The sequence below is a fragment of the Callorhinchus milii genome, unplaced genomic scaffold (genome assembly GCF_018977255.1).
Source record: "Callorhinchus milii isolate IMCB2004 unplaced genomic scaffold, IMCB_Cmil_1.0 Scaffold20, whole genome shotgun sequence".
Taxonomy (NCBI): Eukaryota; Metazoa; Chordata; class Chondrichthyes; order Chimaeriformes; family Callorhinchidae; genus Callorhinchus; species Callorhinchus milii.
Window position 1 is genome coordinate 2,737,723 of NW_024704761.1, and position 16,040 is coordinate 2,753,762.

Sequence of the window (16,040 nt, forward strand, 5' to 3'; positions counted from 1 at the left end):
AACACAAACGCACACAGTAAGGATTCTGGAGCTCAAAAAGTACCTGTAAAATTCAAGACAGTTTAAGAAAAACTTATAAACTGTATCCCCGTTTGGGTCCGAGTCGAGAGCAAGCTGTCGGTGTGAAATTAATAACTTTTTTCTTTAAAAAAAAAGTCACATTTTCGACATAAAGACTTGGCTTCTGAAGCGTTTCCTTCGTTCAGGGGAAACCAAACCGACCCCATGTTAACAGAATGGAATTCGCTGTGAGCACAGATTCTTTTGGTCTGAAAGTGATGTGAAGGTCAATGTGTGGGTCCCACCACTCAAGCCTATTTTAGCTAAAATCTCCACACTGTCCCCCCCCCCCACACACACTCACACACACACACACAGGTTTTCTTGTTAATCTCCCCCCCTCCCCCTCCCCCCTTAAAAAAAAGTGTAAAAATAAAACTCAAAATAGAGGGGACATCAATCAATCAGATTGGATTGTCTTTGTCTGTGGCAGTGAGTGAATGAATGAGTTGGTGAGTGAGTGGGTGGGATTGAGTGAGTGAGTGAGTGGGTGGGATTGAGTGGGTGGGGAGTGGGTGGGGGGGGGAGTGAGTGAGTGGGTGAGTGGGTGAGGGAGTGGGTGGGTGGGGAGTGAGTGGGTGGGGGAGTGGGTGAGTGAGTGGGTGAGTGAGTGGGTGAGTGGGTGGAGTGAGTGAGTGAGTGGGTGGGTGGGTGGGAGTGAGTGAGTGGGGTGAGTGGTGGGGGAGTGAGTGAGTGAGTGAGTGGTGGGTGGGTGGGTGGGTGAGTGAGTGAGTGGGTGAGTGAGTGGGTGGGTGGGTGGGTGGGTGGGGGAGTGAGTGAGTGAGTGAGTGAGTGAGTGAGTGAGTGGGTGAGTGGGATTGAGTGAGTTGGTGAGTGAGTGAGTGCGTGGGTAAGTGAGTGGGTGAGTGGGTGAGTGAGTGGGGGAGTGAGTGGGGGAGTGAGGGAGTGAGTGAGTGGGTGGGTGGGTGAGTGAGTGAGTGAGTGGGTGAGTGAGTGGGTGAGTGGGATTGAGTGAGTTGGTGAGTGAATGAGTGAGTGGGTAAGTGAGTGGGTGAGTGGGTGAGTGAGTGGGGGAGTGAGTGAGTGGGGGAGTGAGTGAGTGGGGGAGTGAGTGGGTAAGTGAGTGGGCGAGTGAGTGGGGAGTGAGTGAGTGAGTGGGTGAGTGAGTGAGTGGTAAGTGAGTGAGTGAGTGGGTGAGTGAGTGAGTGAGTGGGGGAGTGAGTGAGTGAAACAGATGTGAACTTCACCGCTCTGTCACAACGACAGTCAAACCTGATCCCGTTCCTGACGCGGATCGGATCGGATCGGGAGGAGGAGGCGGTGGGCGGTGGGTGGGGTGTGGGGTGTGTGTGGGGGGGTGTGAGCACAAGGAAGGAGCAGCCCCCACCCCCCCCCTCCCCCCCCCCCCCCCCCCCCCCCCCCCCCCCCACCCCCTCCCCCAACAAAATCACAGCCGCAGCCCCGGACTGTCGGCGCCGGTAACGATGAGCGGAGACGGCAAAGCGGGGAAGGTGAGGGCGACCTTCTCGGTGGTGGCGGTGGGGGTTGTGCTGCTGTTGGTGGCCGTGAGCACCGATCACTGGGCAGTGCTCAGCCCGAGCGTCGCCCAACACAACGGCACATGCGAACGGGCGCACTTCGGGCTGTGGAGACTCTGCACAGAGACGGCGCTCGTCCGAGCGTCCGGTCCGGACAGCGGAGGCTGCGGGGCGGACGGTCTAACCAGAGGTAAAGAGTTGGGGGGGGGGGACGGGGGGGGACGGGGGGGGGGCAGGGGGGAGTGGGGGGACAGGGTGGGGGACGGGTGGGGGTGGGAGCGTGGGGGACAGGGGGTGGGGGTACAGGGGGGGGAGTGGGGGTACAGGGGTGGGGGTACAGGGGTGGGGGGACGGGGTGGGGGTGGGAGGTGGGGGGACAGGGGGTGGGGGTACAGGGGTGGGGGGACGGGGTGGGGGGTGGGGGGAGTGGGGGTACAGGGGTGGGGGGGACAGGGGGGAGTGGGGGTACAGGGGTGGGGGGGACAGGGGTGGTGGGGGGGGACAGGTGGTGGGGGGGAAGTGGGGGTACAGTGGTGGGGGTGGGGGGGACAGGGGTGGGGGGGGAAGTGGGGGTACAGTGGTGGGTGTTGGGGGGGACAGGGGGTTGGGGGGGAAGTGGGGGTACAGTGGTGGGGTTGGGGGGACAGGGGGTGTGGTGGGGGGAATAAAAGATTTATTTGCGCCTTTTCAACCACCGACTGCATCCCAAAGGCAATTGGACAACTGTTCAAATACAGTCAATTCACTTTACTATATATATCTACATATATATACACTGTATATGTTGTTTAGTGTTCCCAGACACTGCTCCTCCATAGAGCCGCTGTATAAGTGCAAGTTGTTGTTGTTGTATAAAGTTTTGTGTGTATGTGTGTATATGTATATATATATATATAATACAAGTACAGGTTTCCTTACTCCTCGCGCCTCTGTTTAAATAGCGGTCAATAGGAACCCGGTTGTTAGTCCGTTGGCAAATCGCTTTCATGGGATAATCTTTTTTTTATAAATAAATAAATTAATTAATAATAATTTGGTCACTTCGATCCCCGACTGTCTGTGGGGCACCGCTGTGCACAATCGGCCGCCCGGTTTCGCTCACAAAACATACTGTCAGTTTACTTTGCAGTATATGCTGTGAAGCGCTTTGAGACGTCCCGAAGACGTGATGGGGCGCAGTATAAAATGCAAGAGTGATTATCTCTGCTATTTTAAAAAAAACTATGCATGTTGTGTTTAATGACAAAATTACTGTTGGGCAGCAATGGCGTTCCAGATACTTGTGCACAACAGCTGATGGTGTTCAGTTACATGAGGTTTTACAGGACAGAGTGAAATAAATTGGTTTTAAAAAGGGTCTCCCCAGCTAAGACAAGGCAAAAATACACAGGTGTCTGATTCATCCATCTGTCTCTTGATTCTATCAGGATTAACAAACCCTTCATTGCTTTAATACAAAAAAACCACAATAATTTGGTCACTCAATCCACGACTGGACTGGGGGGGGAGAGGTGAGTCCGGGAAACCTCTTTATAAAACAGAGGAGGGCAAGGAGCACCTAAAATTAGCAACCAACGAGATTAGGAGTCAATTAGATCGACGTACACAGAGGCAAACGTTGAACATGTTGCCAAATCTCAGCTGTAGGGTCCAAATATTCCACCAATGGATTTGGGCTCCGCTGGTTTCCTTCCAGGCTGACATTCCACGTCTCACCAGCATTTAAACCAGTTTCTTGCCCGCATTCCAATGTTTACTCGTGGCTTTTACTTCCAATTGGGAGTCATTGGTGTGAAAATATCATCACTTGCCTAATTATTCAGAAAATTCAAGAGTAGTGTACATCATAACTCATTTATTTTCCTTAAAAATGCCAAGAGGTCTGTCCTGCAAGTGTATCTCCTGCCATATATATATTTTTCTCTTATTATAACAAAGCTGGTTATTTCCTATATTATTCCAATACATCTGTACACTCATATCCACAGAGTCCAAACAGAAAAAATTTTCCCTTCATTATTCTCTAATTAATTACTGTCCTTCCCCAGTCACTGGGTCGGAGTTTTATTTTTAAAAGACAAAGTAACATTTCTAATGACTCATCGTCAAACGGGGTTTTCTTCGGGAGCCAAGGGAATAATCATAATACTTGTATTTCAATTGGTGCCTTATGTCATTGAGACGTCTCAAAATGCTTCACAGAATGCACTGTAAAGCGAATTGACTGTATATTTTGTGGGCGAAACACAGCAGCCGATTCCGCACGGCAGTGTCCTGTAAATAGTCGTGAGTCGAGTGATCAAATTATTATTATCATCGAAGCCCTCTGCGAGCGGAGATTCTCAAAACTAGAAACGAGTCCAGCCTCTCAGGGCAATATATAGATATATATNAAAAAAACTTCGACTTCCCAGAAATAAAATCAAGTTCATAAAGTTAGTGTTGTTAAATAAGCTCCACAAGACACCGCCCATCGTGAAGGGCGCTATATAAATGCAAGTAGTTGTTGTTGTTGTTAAAGACAAGAATGTTCCACTGGGGTCTGGTTCTCATTGTTCCTCTCTCCACTCAAATGTCGCTGATTGCTCTAACCCGGAAACCCACAGAATAGATTCGCGTCTTTTAGAATAACATTGGACGCATTTCTGAAACTTCACAGCCGGAGTCCAAAAGATGATTTAAGGATCAGAGTTATAAATAACAGCTCAACACACCACCACCTGCTGCTAATCCATTGCCACACCCTCAGTCATTTATAGAATGGCAAGCACTAGATTTTTAATATCATTTATTTACCCAGAAATGACTTTATAACTGAGATATTTTGCATTGATAGCTCTCTACCCACCCTTCATTACCCCAGGGAAGTGTGTGGTGGTGGGGGAGGAAAGAGAAGCAGATGAGTCACTTTCTACTCACAGCTGCTCAGAATCTTGTCTTTCATTAATTGAGAAAGTTACCAAACATCCTCGGCATGAAACACCCAGCCTGGGTTATTCTACCATTCATTTATCCGTCTATTAAATGGGGTGGGTTAAAATGCCCTTGGGTTTAGCTGCGTATCAACAGATGAAAGGCGCTGCTCCTTCTATGTGGGGCTAGTCAGTTAGATACATCCGATTGCTAGTTAGAAGTTAGATTTGCAATTCAGAAAATACATAATCAGCCGTATGGACAAAGGTATCTCTTCCCCAGTCACTTTCGCACGGTGTCTGTGCAGCCTCTGTATGACTGGTATCGTGACATCGGTTATAAGGCAGCTCCCACGGCATCGCTTTATATGCACACATGGCTCTGGGGTTGGTCTAGCAGGAGACTGATTTACTGAAGCAACTTGTTTCACTCTGAACATAATTAGTAATAATAATAATAATAATATTAACATAATTAGTACTCGGAAGATTGAAGTTTTGCAATGAAGTCGCCCTGAATCCCTCTTGCTCTGAATTGTAAAACTCAGACTAGAAGGATGATATCAGTGGCCAATAAATTCACCAAACTCTCCCCCCCTCCCAACATGGTTTAAAAACTGCAACAGTTAAACGTACCTTTAAAACAGGGTCTTTTGACATTTGGCCTCAAACTGTGCATTAGCTGGTGGCTTCTCTTACTTGTTCATCTTAACTCCAAAATCAGCAGCTACCACCTCAGCGCTGGTGTTAATTTCTTCCACTCTGACCGCATTTTCAGGCTTTTCCCCAATAGCCAATGGTATCTTTATTCTTCAAGTGTTTATTTAATTGCCTCCCCAAAGTGGTAATTGATCAAGCAATTGGAATCCAGAGCCACCTTGGCTAATCCCACACTCTCCCTTCAACCATTTGATAATCGGTTCCTTCAGACATCTTTCTACCTATCAAATGTCCTTTTTAATTAATGTATTGGCTCTCCAGGAAAGGAGGAATGTCCTGGGCAGCAAATGACCATAGAACTGGCAATAAAGTAGAGGAAGTGTAAAAAGCGAGAGCGAGAAGGCAGCCTAAGAGCTGTGAACCTCTCACTTGGTGGTGGGGAGGTCCCAAGGCTGGTGAACATTGCAACAAATACCATAAATATTTAATGAGCAATGAAAATAACACTTGCCCTTCATATCCCAACATGGTTGTTAACAGTGTAAACACCTGGGTGCGTGAATTTTTTTCTAGTGGAACCCCCCCCCACCCCTACCAACCCGCCCGTTCCCTCCGTTCAGCCCGCTCTGGCTGCTCCACGTCCCCCGACCCACCCACCCCACCATTGGCGGGAGAGCCTTCAGCCACTGAGAGTCCTGTAGCTCAGTGGTTAGAGCACTCGCCTCGCAAGCGAGAGGACCTGGATTCGATTCCCGGACAGGGCGAAATCTTAGGCAAGTTTCCTTACTCCACACACGTGCCTCTGTTTACCCAACAGTAAGTAGGAACCCGGTTGTTAGTCGATTGGCGGATCGCTTTTCTGAGGCTAATATTATTATTATATTGTAGAAGCTGCTGTCTGCACAGCAACCAAACTCTTATGCAGCAAGCAGTCCAACCTGGTGTCAGGGTCCTCTCGCTTGAGAGGCAAGTGTGCTAACCACTCTACTACAGGACTCCACTTAATGAGTAACTCGACCACTCAATCCTTTTACACCCTTTAGAATGGGACATTCTCTTCAGGGCCATTTGTGGGACCTGGGTCAAAGCAAATTGGTTTGCTGACAAATACAGCCGCTATATCAAATGCAAGGAATATTTTTTGACAAAACTTTGCACCAAAGCTCACTTGATTAATGGATGGATACACAGCCCCAACATCATCAAAATACAGAGCAGCTATTTACAACTAGGCATTCCACATGGCGCTATGGTTAAAAATACACTGTGCACTGTATTAAGTTACAAACAACCTGTGACAAAATGGGACAGCAATAGGATTCTTTGAAAGTTGTTGTGAAAGGAAAGTTTGGTTTGTTGAGTTTATTTTTTTGTGGGATTCAGGAAACAGAAAGTTTCTGCACTTGGAAGGGAGCCATTTGTGCTATTGCATCTGTGCAAATAGGGAGGCGATTCAGTCTGCGTTGGAGGGAATGTTTGTCACTTGAATTTATGGTTACTGAAGACACCTTTAGCAGCTGTTAGCAAAGGACTTCATCACCTCAGCATCTGAACTGTAATAATAATAATTCTTGCATTTAATATAGCATCTTATCACATTGTTGAGAAGTCTTTGAAGGGCTTCACAGAATAAATTGTAAAGTGGAGTGACTGTATTTTGTGGGCGAAATGTGGCAGCCAGTTGCGCACAGTAGTGTCCCACAAACAGTTGAGTGGCCAATTTATTTTGAAGGGATTATTACTCTTAAAAATATAACTGTACATGAATTCAGAGCGAGCAGTTTGATCACTTGCAGCACAGATAGTTACGGACTTCAGAGCAGATCGCTTGGTTCTTGGATTAAATTAAATACATCCTTAAAGACACGTACAAGGTTTCTTTCCTAGAGCTAATTGTGACTTTCATACTTTGATTCAGAGCATAACTGCACCTACTTCAAACACTTTACCTCTGGGGAGAATGCAGAGATATTCCAAGTCACCACACAAAAGGGTAAGTCTGATGGATTATTTAACCTGATCACTCAGGAGCTTTGAGATTTCTCTCTCATCCTTAGGACAAACTCTGCTTCACGGCTTATTACTGGGTATTGTTCCTGATTGGATGGAATGTCTCCTTCTATGATACATTCTTAACATCTTTTATTTGTACAAGCTAAGATTGATTTTGCAATTCATGAGAGGTGAAGTGCCGACACAGATATCGGCCACACTTGTGAATGAGATAGAAAGTTACAGCGGGAGGCATTCAGTGCTCTACTTCCAATACTCTGGCTGTTTAATTACTCCTCTGGTGGCTCATTGAGTAAACACGCCACACAGTGGGGGTTCTGAGCCACAAAACAAGAAGAACAAATGACATTTGTACAGAGCCATTTACATTGGAAGGATGTCCCTAGGCTCCGGACAGTCAAGGATTTGCACCTGACCTGGGAGTGGGATGGAGGATAGGGAGAGTAGGAGGGTGACCGAAGGCAAGGTTGAGGAGGAAGGTCTTGAGACAGGACTTAAAGGAGGCAAGCGAGGGGGCGAGGCGAAGGGACTGTGGGATGGAGTTCCAGAGGGTTGGGGCAGAAAGACCAAAGGCTCGACTGCTGATGGTAGGGCAGGACGGGGGACATGGAGCAGACCAGAGCCTGCTGAGCGAAGAGGTTGGTAAGGAATTAGCAGGTCACAGAGGTAAAGAGGAGTAAGGCTGTGGAGGACTTTGAAAGCGAGGACGAGGATTTTGAACTCTATCCTTTGGGGATACCACATTACATCCCTGGGACATTCTCCTGATGTGGAAGTCACTATACAAGTGTAATTTGTTGTTGTACAGCCCTGTTTGGGCTGAGTTTGCTGCTGTTAGTCAGATGGATATTATAGTTTATATCAGGACTCCAGAACCCTCATTGCTGATCATTCTCCAGCGAAGCCACGCTCTGGTTGATTATAGCTGAGCTGAGCATCCGACTCAGGGGTGATGCGAGACATCAGAGACCTTTAATCGTGTCCAAATGTTTCAAGACACGAATTTCTATTAAACAATGTGCATTTCCCCCCCCCATGTCTGTTGCTCTCTCTCTCTCGCTCTCTGTGTAGAATTCAGCATATCAGCGGCAGCGATCGCCATAATCAGCATCGCCTTCGTGCTCCTGGGCACAGTCTGCGTCCTGCTGTCCTTCAACAAGAGGCTGGACTACCTCCTGAAGCCAGCGGCCATGTTCCTGACCTTCTCAGGTAAGTCAGGTCAGGCTTTCCTGTCACAAGGAGGTTTCCACATTATGATCACTGGGCAAAAGGCAAAATACTGCACATGTTGGAAGTCTGAAATAAAAACAGAAGTTGCCGGGAACACTCAGCAGGTCAGGCAGCATCTATGGAGAGAGGAAAGTCAGTTAAGGTTTCAGGTCGACAACTTGGTGAGTGCTCCCAGCAACTTCTGTTTTTATTTATAATCACTGGGTTTGGCTTTTATTGACCAGTAGGAGGTTGCTCATTAATTTTTAACACAAAATACTTGTTTTGTTGCACTTTTATACAATTCCAGCCTTTCACTCAAGGTCCTTTCAGCCCCTCCATATAGATAGATGGTCAGTAAACTCAAGAGGCAGAGACAATTTTTAAAATGCTTAAAAGAAAGATGGCTAAATACCTGGGAAAAGGAATAAAAGATCTGCCGTAGCGTAATATAGTAGAACAGGCTTGAGGGGCTGAATGGCCTCTTCTTCCTAGAATTAAATAGCTATTTGTCAAAGATATCAATCAAGAATAATGATTTCTTCCTATGGGACCAGCGAGATGGACCACAGTGGTCTTTTGCAGTCGAGAACATGTCCAGTGTGCTCTGGGACCCTGCCCTGCGTGAGGGACGCTATAGAAATGCAAGTTGTTGTCAGTGTACTGCATCAGAAAGGGATAGCCAGCTGTGCTGGTGTGCAGCCAAAGAATCTCTTCCATAATGAAACATTTGTGTGTTGAAATGCGGCATCAGGATATTTCACAACAGACTGAGCGGTCGTCATTTCTACAAAATACACACAGAAAAGGGAACAGATGCTGGTGCAGAAAAACACTGCGGGAAGAGTAGTCCTTCATTTCATACCAATGTTTATGATGACAGCAAAGCAACAATAGTTGAACAATTGGGTCCTGCCCGTGAGGCTTCCAATATGTTGTGCAGCTGCCAAATGAACCCCAATGTTGTTCCCGGCGAGCTCGCCTCGCAAGCAAGAGGATTCGGGTTCGATTCCCGGGCGGGGTGAAAACTTAGGCAGGTTTCCTTACTTCACACGCCTCTGTTTAGTGCTGTATAAATGTAAATGTAAGTTGTTGTTTACCTAGCAATAAGCAGCAACCCGATTATTAGTCGAATGGCGGATTGTTTTCCTGGGGGTAATGATCGCTCAAGTAAAACATTTTTTAAAAATTGGGGTCACTCAATCCACTGCTGTGGATTGGCTGCTGCGTTTCACCCATAAATTACAGCGAGTTTACAAGATATTCTGTGAAGCGCTTTTGAGATGCCTCAATGGCCTGATAAGGTGCTATAAAATATGCAAGGATTGTAATGATGAATCATTACTATTTAGGCTTGTGTATCGCCATATCGGTGGAGGTCACACGGCAGTCAGTGAAGCGAATGATCGACAGTGAAGAAACCATCTGGATCCAGTACTATTACGCCTGGTCCTTTGCCTGCGCCTGTGCTGCCTTTGTCATCCTCGTCATTGGTGGGATCACGCTTCTCCTGATCTCCCTGCCTAGCATGCCCCAAAACCCCTGGGAATCGTGCATGGACGCTCCGCCGGAATAGCGAGACTGAGGAGGAACCAGGCACTGCTGAGCGCTCGCTGGGGAAACAGCGCTTGTGCAGGAAAAAGTGCTTTTATTTTGTGAAACCACAGGCCAGTGTTCAGAGGGAGCCTCGCCTCTGGTCTCCGGCTGCTCTTTAATAATAAAGACATTACAAGGAATTGAGTTGACCATCGACACAGCGTGATATTTGTGTCTCATCTTCAGAACCACAGCGAGCGCATCTATTATGGCTAAGAGTGAGGGGTACTTGGGGAGTGAGTAGCCCTACTAATGTTAACTCTACTCCCTCACCCTCAAACTCTTAACTTCACATCACGACTTCCAAGAGTCGTCTGCTGTTTTCACAGAGATGGAACACAAAGGCTTTGAATTCCTTGTTACGGATTTTGAGGCGGAGGAGGACTGGCGAGATCCCCTCTTTGAATGTTGTTTGTTTGGTGCATCAGAGCGGATGGGGCCACATGAACAAAACAGACAGTTTTCAGCCAATAAGTGCGGATGATGAACGTGGGAAATTACTGATCATCTCAACCACAAGTTCAACACTGATGCTTCTGATTAACTCAATCTGCACGTCATCCATCCAACTTTACCACAGTTTAGTCCATTAACTTTGTACTTCCCAGGAGACAGTTTCTTCAGCGGGTTGCTCCAGCTCGCTCTATTGCAACATTTTGACCTTAAAAAAAAAGTGCTGAAACACGACGATGGAATTGTTAGAAGTTGGAATTTGCGTGCTTTCCCATTGCCTGACTGTTCTGTGATCAGCGTTCAGATGCTGGTTTTAAATCAACAGTTTCAGGGAGATATATATATATATAATATACGTACAGAGTCTGTAAAGAGCTTTGAGACATAAGGCGCTATATCAAATGCAAGGAATATTATTGTTAATATTATCATGCAGTGTTTGAAAGGTGATTTTGAAGACCAACTACTCACTTGTAATATTCCTTAATTAAGAAATGCGGGAGGTCTGATGCTGATGGGTGGGATTTCTGTTCTAACAATCTTTATTCAGTCGCAGAGAGCTGCACAAAGCAATGGCCAGAAGGGAGTCTCCGCTCAGATTTCTTAATTAAAAAATCCCATAAAATTGACCCCGTTTACACATCTCACAATGAAAGAAATAACAAAATTTTGGATAACACAGTATTATAGACATCACTTCTGGAAAACAAGCTTGGCGAGCGCTTATTGTATTTGTTCCGAATTCGTCTTGAACATTGTGTGGTTTGAAATGTGTCCCAAGTCTTTGGCGTTCATATGTATTTGGGCACATAATCATGAACAAAGCAATAACAGCTAAAATATTGCAAAGCATTCACTACTAGACTGTACACTGCTAAATTGGTATTTTTTATTATTATTATAAATTGATATCAGATGGATTGTGCAGAGACTTCAGGATCAGACAAAATCAGTAGGGTTTAAATAAAGTCATAACAAAGTGGAACATTTTATTCAAATTAATCTCATTTACCAGGGTTTATTTGCATGCTGACGAAACACTCCCTTTACAGCAGTAACAGGTATAGCGTACCTATGCTGAAACATAACAGTGTGGTTTAAATGTGGTTGACAGCAGAAGGGCACAATAAGTACTGAAATGAATAAGCTGTTCAGCCTTTTTTGAAGAAGAATTTGCATTTGGCAGCACCTCGTTGTGTCTCGGTGAGTCGGAGCCCTTCACACGTAATTACGATGTAGTGTAGTGACTGTTTCTTTAACGCTCTGTGATGCAAGGTGAGACAAGCATTTTCACTGCAATTTGATAATGCATCCAAAAAAAGTTTTTTTTTTAAAAAGGATAATGTACATGGTTAGATGTATTCAGCTCTTTGTATGCTTGATGCTAATGAAGTCCCAGTGCAGACGCAATAGTGCATGGAGCTGCTGTGTATTGTCAGATACAATTTGAGTGATTGTATAGCATGCTTACTACACCCCGACTGCTCTTATAAGAAATAAACCTACATTTTGTTCGACTTCCCTTGGCCTTGCCTACTTCGCAAACTTATTTTAAACCCCTGAAACCGTGTGGCCTTTCTTTACTGAACGTGATGGTGCTCGATTTACTCTTTGACCTGATAAAAGAACAAATAAATGGATTTTCAAAAATAAGTGTCTGCTTCATTGTGAGGGGTGAGTGAGGAGTGACTAACAGGAGAAATTGTTTCACAAGGTGCAGTGTAGAGTTTAACTCGGGCAGAATTTCGTTTATTTTCAATATTTTTCCTCGGGAACATTTTCTCCAGTTTGAAATGGAAATCGAGCGTTTTAAAAAGGAATTTAATGAAAGAAAAGTGCAGGAGCCCGTTGTCAAAGCAATTATACTGGTATAGGGAGAGACAAATATAGAAACTGCTGAACTGAGCACAGCAGAATTAATTTAGGATTTTATTCCCCGGAAACAGCCCTTAAAATAAATAAGCACGAGATGTAGTTACGTGCGACAGATCATTAGCTTTGCAATAGGGCAGCAAATGTAGCTTTTATGGTGCACATGAAACAGGTAATGATAGCAGTCTATCTGTAAAAAGCAATGGCAGCCTCCACACTCCCTTGTTCCCATTTGGTAAGACTCTGGCTCACAACGTTGAGGGCATGTCCACATCTCCAGGTCTGGCCGAGGAGCCTGACAGGTTACTTACACAGAAATAATGGCCTGGATTACCGGAGACCTTCCCAGTTCTCAGGTGCTGTGCGAGTAACCTACTCACCTGTGACTTGCCCGATTTCCTTTACATCTGGGGGGGGAATAACGTCATCATTCCAACTTTCAGGAACGTTCGTGAGGTGAGGAAAACAACACCAGAACAAGACATACCGGCCCCCCCCTCAACACAAAAAAAGTTACGCATCACCGTTTCCTGAAATTTATAGAAAAAGGCAGGCAACAAAAATCCAATTTAAATACTTTAATACTGAACAAAAGAAAAATAAAAGCAGATGGAAACCGTTATACATTTCCTGACTGCAGCAGCTATTGCAATGCCCAGATGAATGAAACAGAAATTGATAAGAGGAAAGAAGATTGGGTATGGTGTAGGGGGAGGGGGAAATGGCGGAGAAGGGGGAAGAAATGCCTGATAAAAATGCCACCCAGCCAACATTAGAACTCATACGATACTAAAGGGAATCAGTGAAATCAAATACTAAAGGAACTGAAATCCACAAAGGCATTTTATAAAGGTAAAAGTGTGGATGAACATTACGTACGTAGCACAATCTGTCATAGCAGCTAAAATGTTGATAGCAAAGGTTAATAATTTCCAGGTGTGTGTGTGTGTGTGTGTGTGTGTGTGGAGGGGGGTGGGGGGCTGGGGGGAGAAAAAAAGAGTAAACGCCTCAAAGATTAAACACACGAAAAAGTGATGTCACTCTATAATCATATCCCCAAAACAAAGAGTTAGCAGAATATTAGAATTTCTTGTACGTTGTCACATTTTAATGTAAACAATCAAATAATGTACCAAAATTAAAACTACATTAAAAAGTTGTGAAATGCTACACACATCTGTATACCCTTCAAAGGAAAAAAAAAGCCAGATTTAAAAACATTTACACATGCATAGTGAAAACAAATATTTTTTTCTTTTTTTTTAAAACTAAATTCACACAGTTTTTTCTTAAAGTTAATATTCTACGAAGCACCAGCATTACCCTAGATTGATTTCATCTTCATGATTCTTTTTTTATTTTTTAAAAATCTATCAAATTAACAGTAAAACAATGAGCAAAGGTATGTCATTAGCTTGTTCCAAAAAAAACAAAAAAGGCAGAGCAGTTTGTAATCAAGGTGTGCTTACGTCTACTGCAATGATTTCTGCTTTTTTTTTAAAAAAGTAATGGCTTGTGTCTACACTGAATCTTAATATACATGTGTGTATGTTTAAGCAAATATATATCCTATTTTTTTAAGTTAAAAGCTGTTTGTTTACAATAACACTTTACACAGAGTAAAATCTTTCAGTTGATCAAAATGTTTCAGAATGTAATTCACATTTTGAAGACACTTTTGCTTGAAATGAACACAATTTTTCTCCCCCCTCAGCCCACCCCCACCCCACATAAACTGGCAATTTCTGTTACAGAAACCCAGCACTGTATGCTAGCGAAGTCTTTTTAAAAAGTGACTGTAAAATTAATGCTCTGCTTAAAAAACTTTTTTTTTCTTTTTCCGAGCTGATACAAGAATTACTTATGCATATCAAAGATTTTTTTGGTTTTTTTTTGTGAAAGAAATCAGATTGAATTTAGTAATCTCTATGATCAACTACAAAGTACGGTAAATTAATGTAAAATATACACAGGATGAGACCCATCTGCCAAAAAAAAATATTCCAGGAAGTCATCACAGAGTTGCTAAATATCTTTAACAAACTATATTTCTGACTGTTTCTGACTCTCATTTTAAAATCTAAAAAGCAACCATATTTTATTTGAAATAAGAATAATACCCATTGCTACCTGACGAACTGCCTATGCTGAGTTCCTGAAATAAAGACAGAGGGTCGCCGTTTCTCTTAGCTGGCTCGGGGGGAGGTTTTGGCTTTGGCGGTGCCCGTAACGCATTGGCGTACGACATGATGGGTTTGTTTCCGCTGGCTTTCTGCTGGCTGTTGGACTCTGCTATCTGGTTGTTGGACAGGAGCGGGGGGAACTGGCCGAGGTGCTGCAGCATGTTGTAGTTGAAGGAGTTGGAGGGGTGCTGTGGGAGGTGGTCGGGCTTCAGGTGTTCCTCTGAGGGTCTGAGATTCTTGGATTGAGCTGCAGGAGGGAGAAAAAACGAGTGTCACTATCTCATCACGTTGAAGAGTCTCAAAGGGACATAGTCTCATAGGGAAACGTGGGGCAGCCATATTGCTCTGAGATACCTCGAAGACGTGATAAGGCGCTATATCAAATGCAAGGATTATTATTGTGTACACTTAAGTCCCTTGAGGTCAATGACCAATTTTTCTATCTGGAGGATAGTTGGCCAGAAACAGTGCAGCACCTCTGACGATGCAGCTGTACTTTACTGAGTGTTGATTAGACGAGGAGCCTTAATAATAATCTTTGAATTTGATATAGTGTCTAATCACGTCACTGAGACATCTCAAAGTGCTTCACGGAATATATCGTAAAGCAGATTAACTGTGTAATTTGTGAGCGAAACACAACTTCAACCATGGCTTGGGTCTTGAACCCAGAACCTTCTGACCCAGTGGCTGAAGAGCTACTGATTGAGTAGACTGCCTGTCACCCCCAAGGGTTGAGAATCATTCCTACAAAATTGCCAAAACATCTCAACCTTGAGGAGCAGGATTCTCCCTGACAGCAAAAAGTGAGGCATCTCTGTTACATCTCAGCAGCACGTTTTGCAGTCTGCATCTCTCTCCCCCTTTCCATCCTGTAGCTTTCTGCTGGTAAAATGGATGTGACAGGTTAATATGAGATTTTTCTCTTGGCTGGATGGGAGTAAATTTACAAACCTGACAGCGTTCATGGCAACGAAGATGTTACACATCAATTTTTCATATGAAAAAGGTTGAGTGTACGTGTACGGAGAGCTCTGAGTGAGTGCAGTCTGGTGTGTGTGGTTGCTTGCTTCAGTGAGTGATACAATACAAAACGAAAGCCATTTGAGTGCAGTTCTGGAACTGTCTATCCAGCACAACTCAGTGCCTCAGCAGAGGAGGGAAAGAAAGGGCCCCAATCAAAGTAAAGCAACTTAGGAAAATCTATATCAAGCTCTCAATTATGGAGTAAAATTAACTTTATCAGGAAAGATTCATCGACCATGACCCAAATAAAATAATCTGCAACTAAACAAAGTCTAAATGTGAAACCTGCCAGGATTCAGGCAGGATAAACGGAGAGTGATACAACACGAACCTGTCTCTCGCTCAGCTTGCAGAATGACCGCAATAGCAAATGGGGTTAGGACACATTGTTAGACAAGAGTACACAACACAGCGAGAGACCTGAGTTCAATTCCAGGCAGAGGGCAAAACCTTGGGCAAGTTTCCTTACTCCACACAGAGCCTAATAATAATCCCTCCAAAACCAAAAACAATAATAAATTGGTCATTTTCAATCTACGACTGTTTATGGGACATTG

General features: G+C 44.5%; 2 protein-coding genes across 3 annotated transcripts in view; one reads left to right on the plus strand and one right to left on the minus strand.

The window, feature by feature from the left end:
• Window positions 1–1,488: 1,488 nt before the first annotated feature.
• Window positions 1,489–12,052, plus strand: LOC103175615 (voltage-dependent calcium channel gamma-1 subunit). Its single transcript, XM_042342333.1, has 4 exons — window positions 1,489–1,749; window positions 7,050–7,124; window positions 8,216–8,353; window positions 9,706–12,052. Exons 1-4 carry the CDS (start codon window positions 1,506–1,508, stop codon window positions 9,927–9,929), a joined length of 681 nt encoding a protein of 226 aa, XP_042198267.1. The 5' UTR covers window positions 1,489–1,505; the 3' UTR covers window positions 9,930–12,052.
• The window catches only part of helz (helicase with zinc finger), an 86,184-nt gene continuing 81,665 nt past the window's right edge, over window positions 11,522–16,040 (minus strand). For both annotated transcript variants that reach the window (XM_007888732.2, XM_007888731.2), the window contains one exon: window positions 11,522–14,704. In XM_007888732.2, coding sequence (XP_007886923.1) covers window positions 14,373–14,704 — 332 coding nt within the window. In that variant the 3' untranslated portion in view covers window positions 11,522–14,372. The remainder of the gene's footprint in view (window positions 14,705–16,040) is intronic.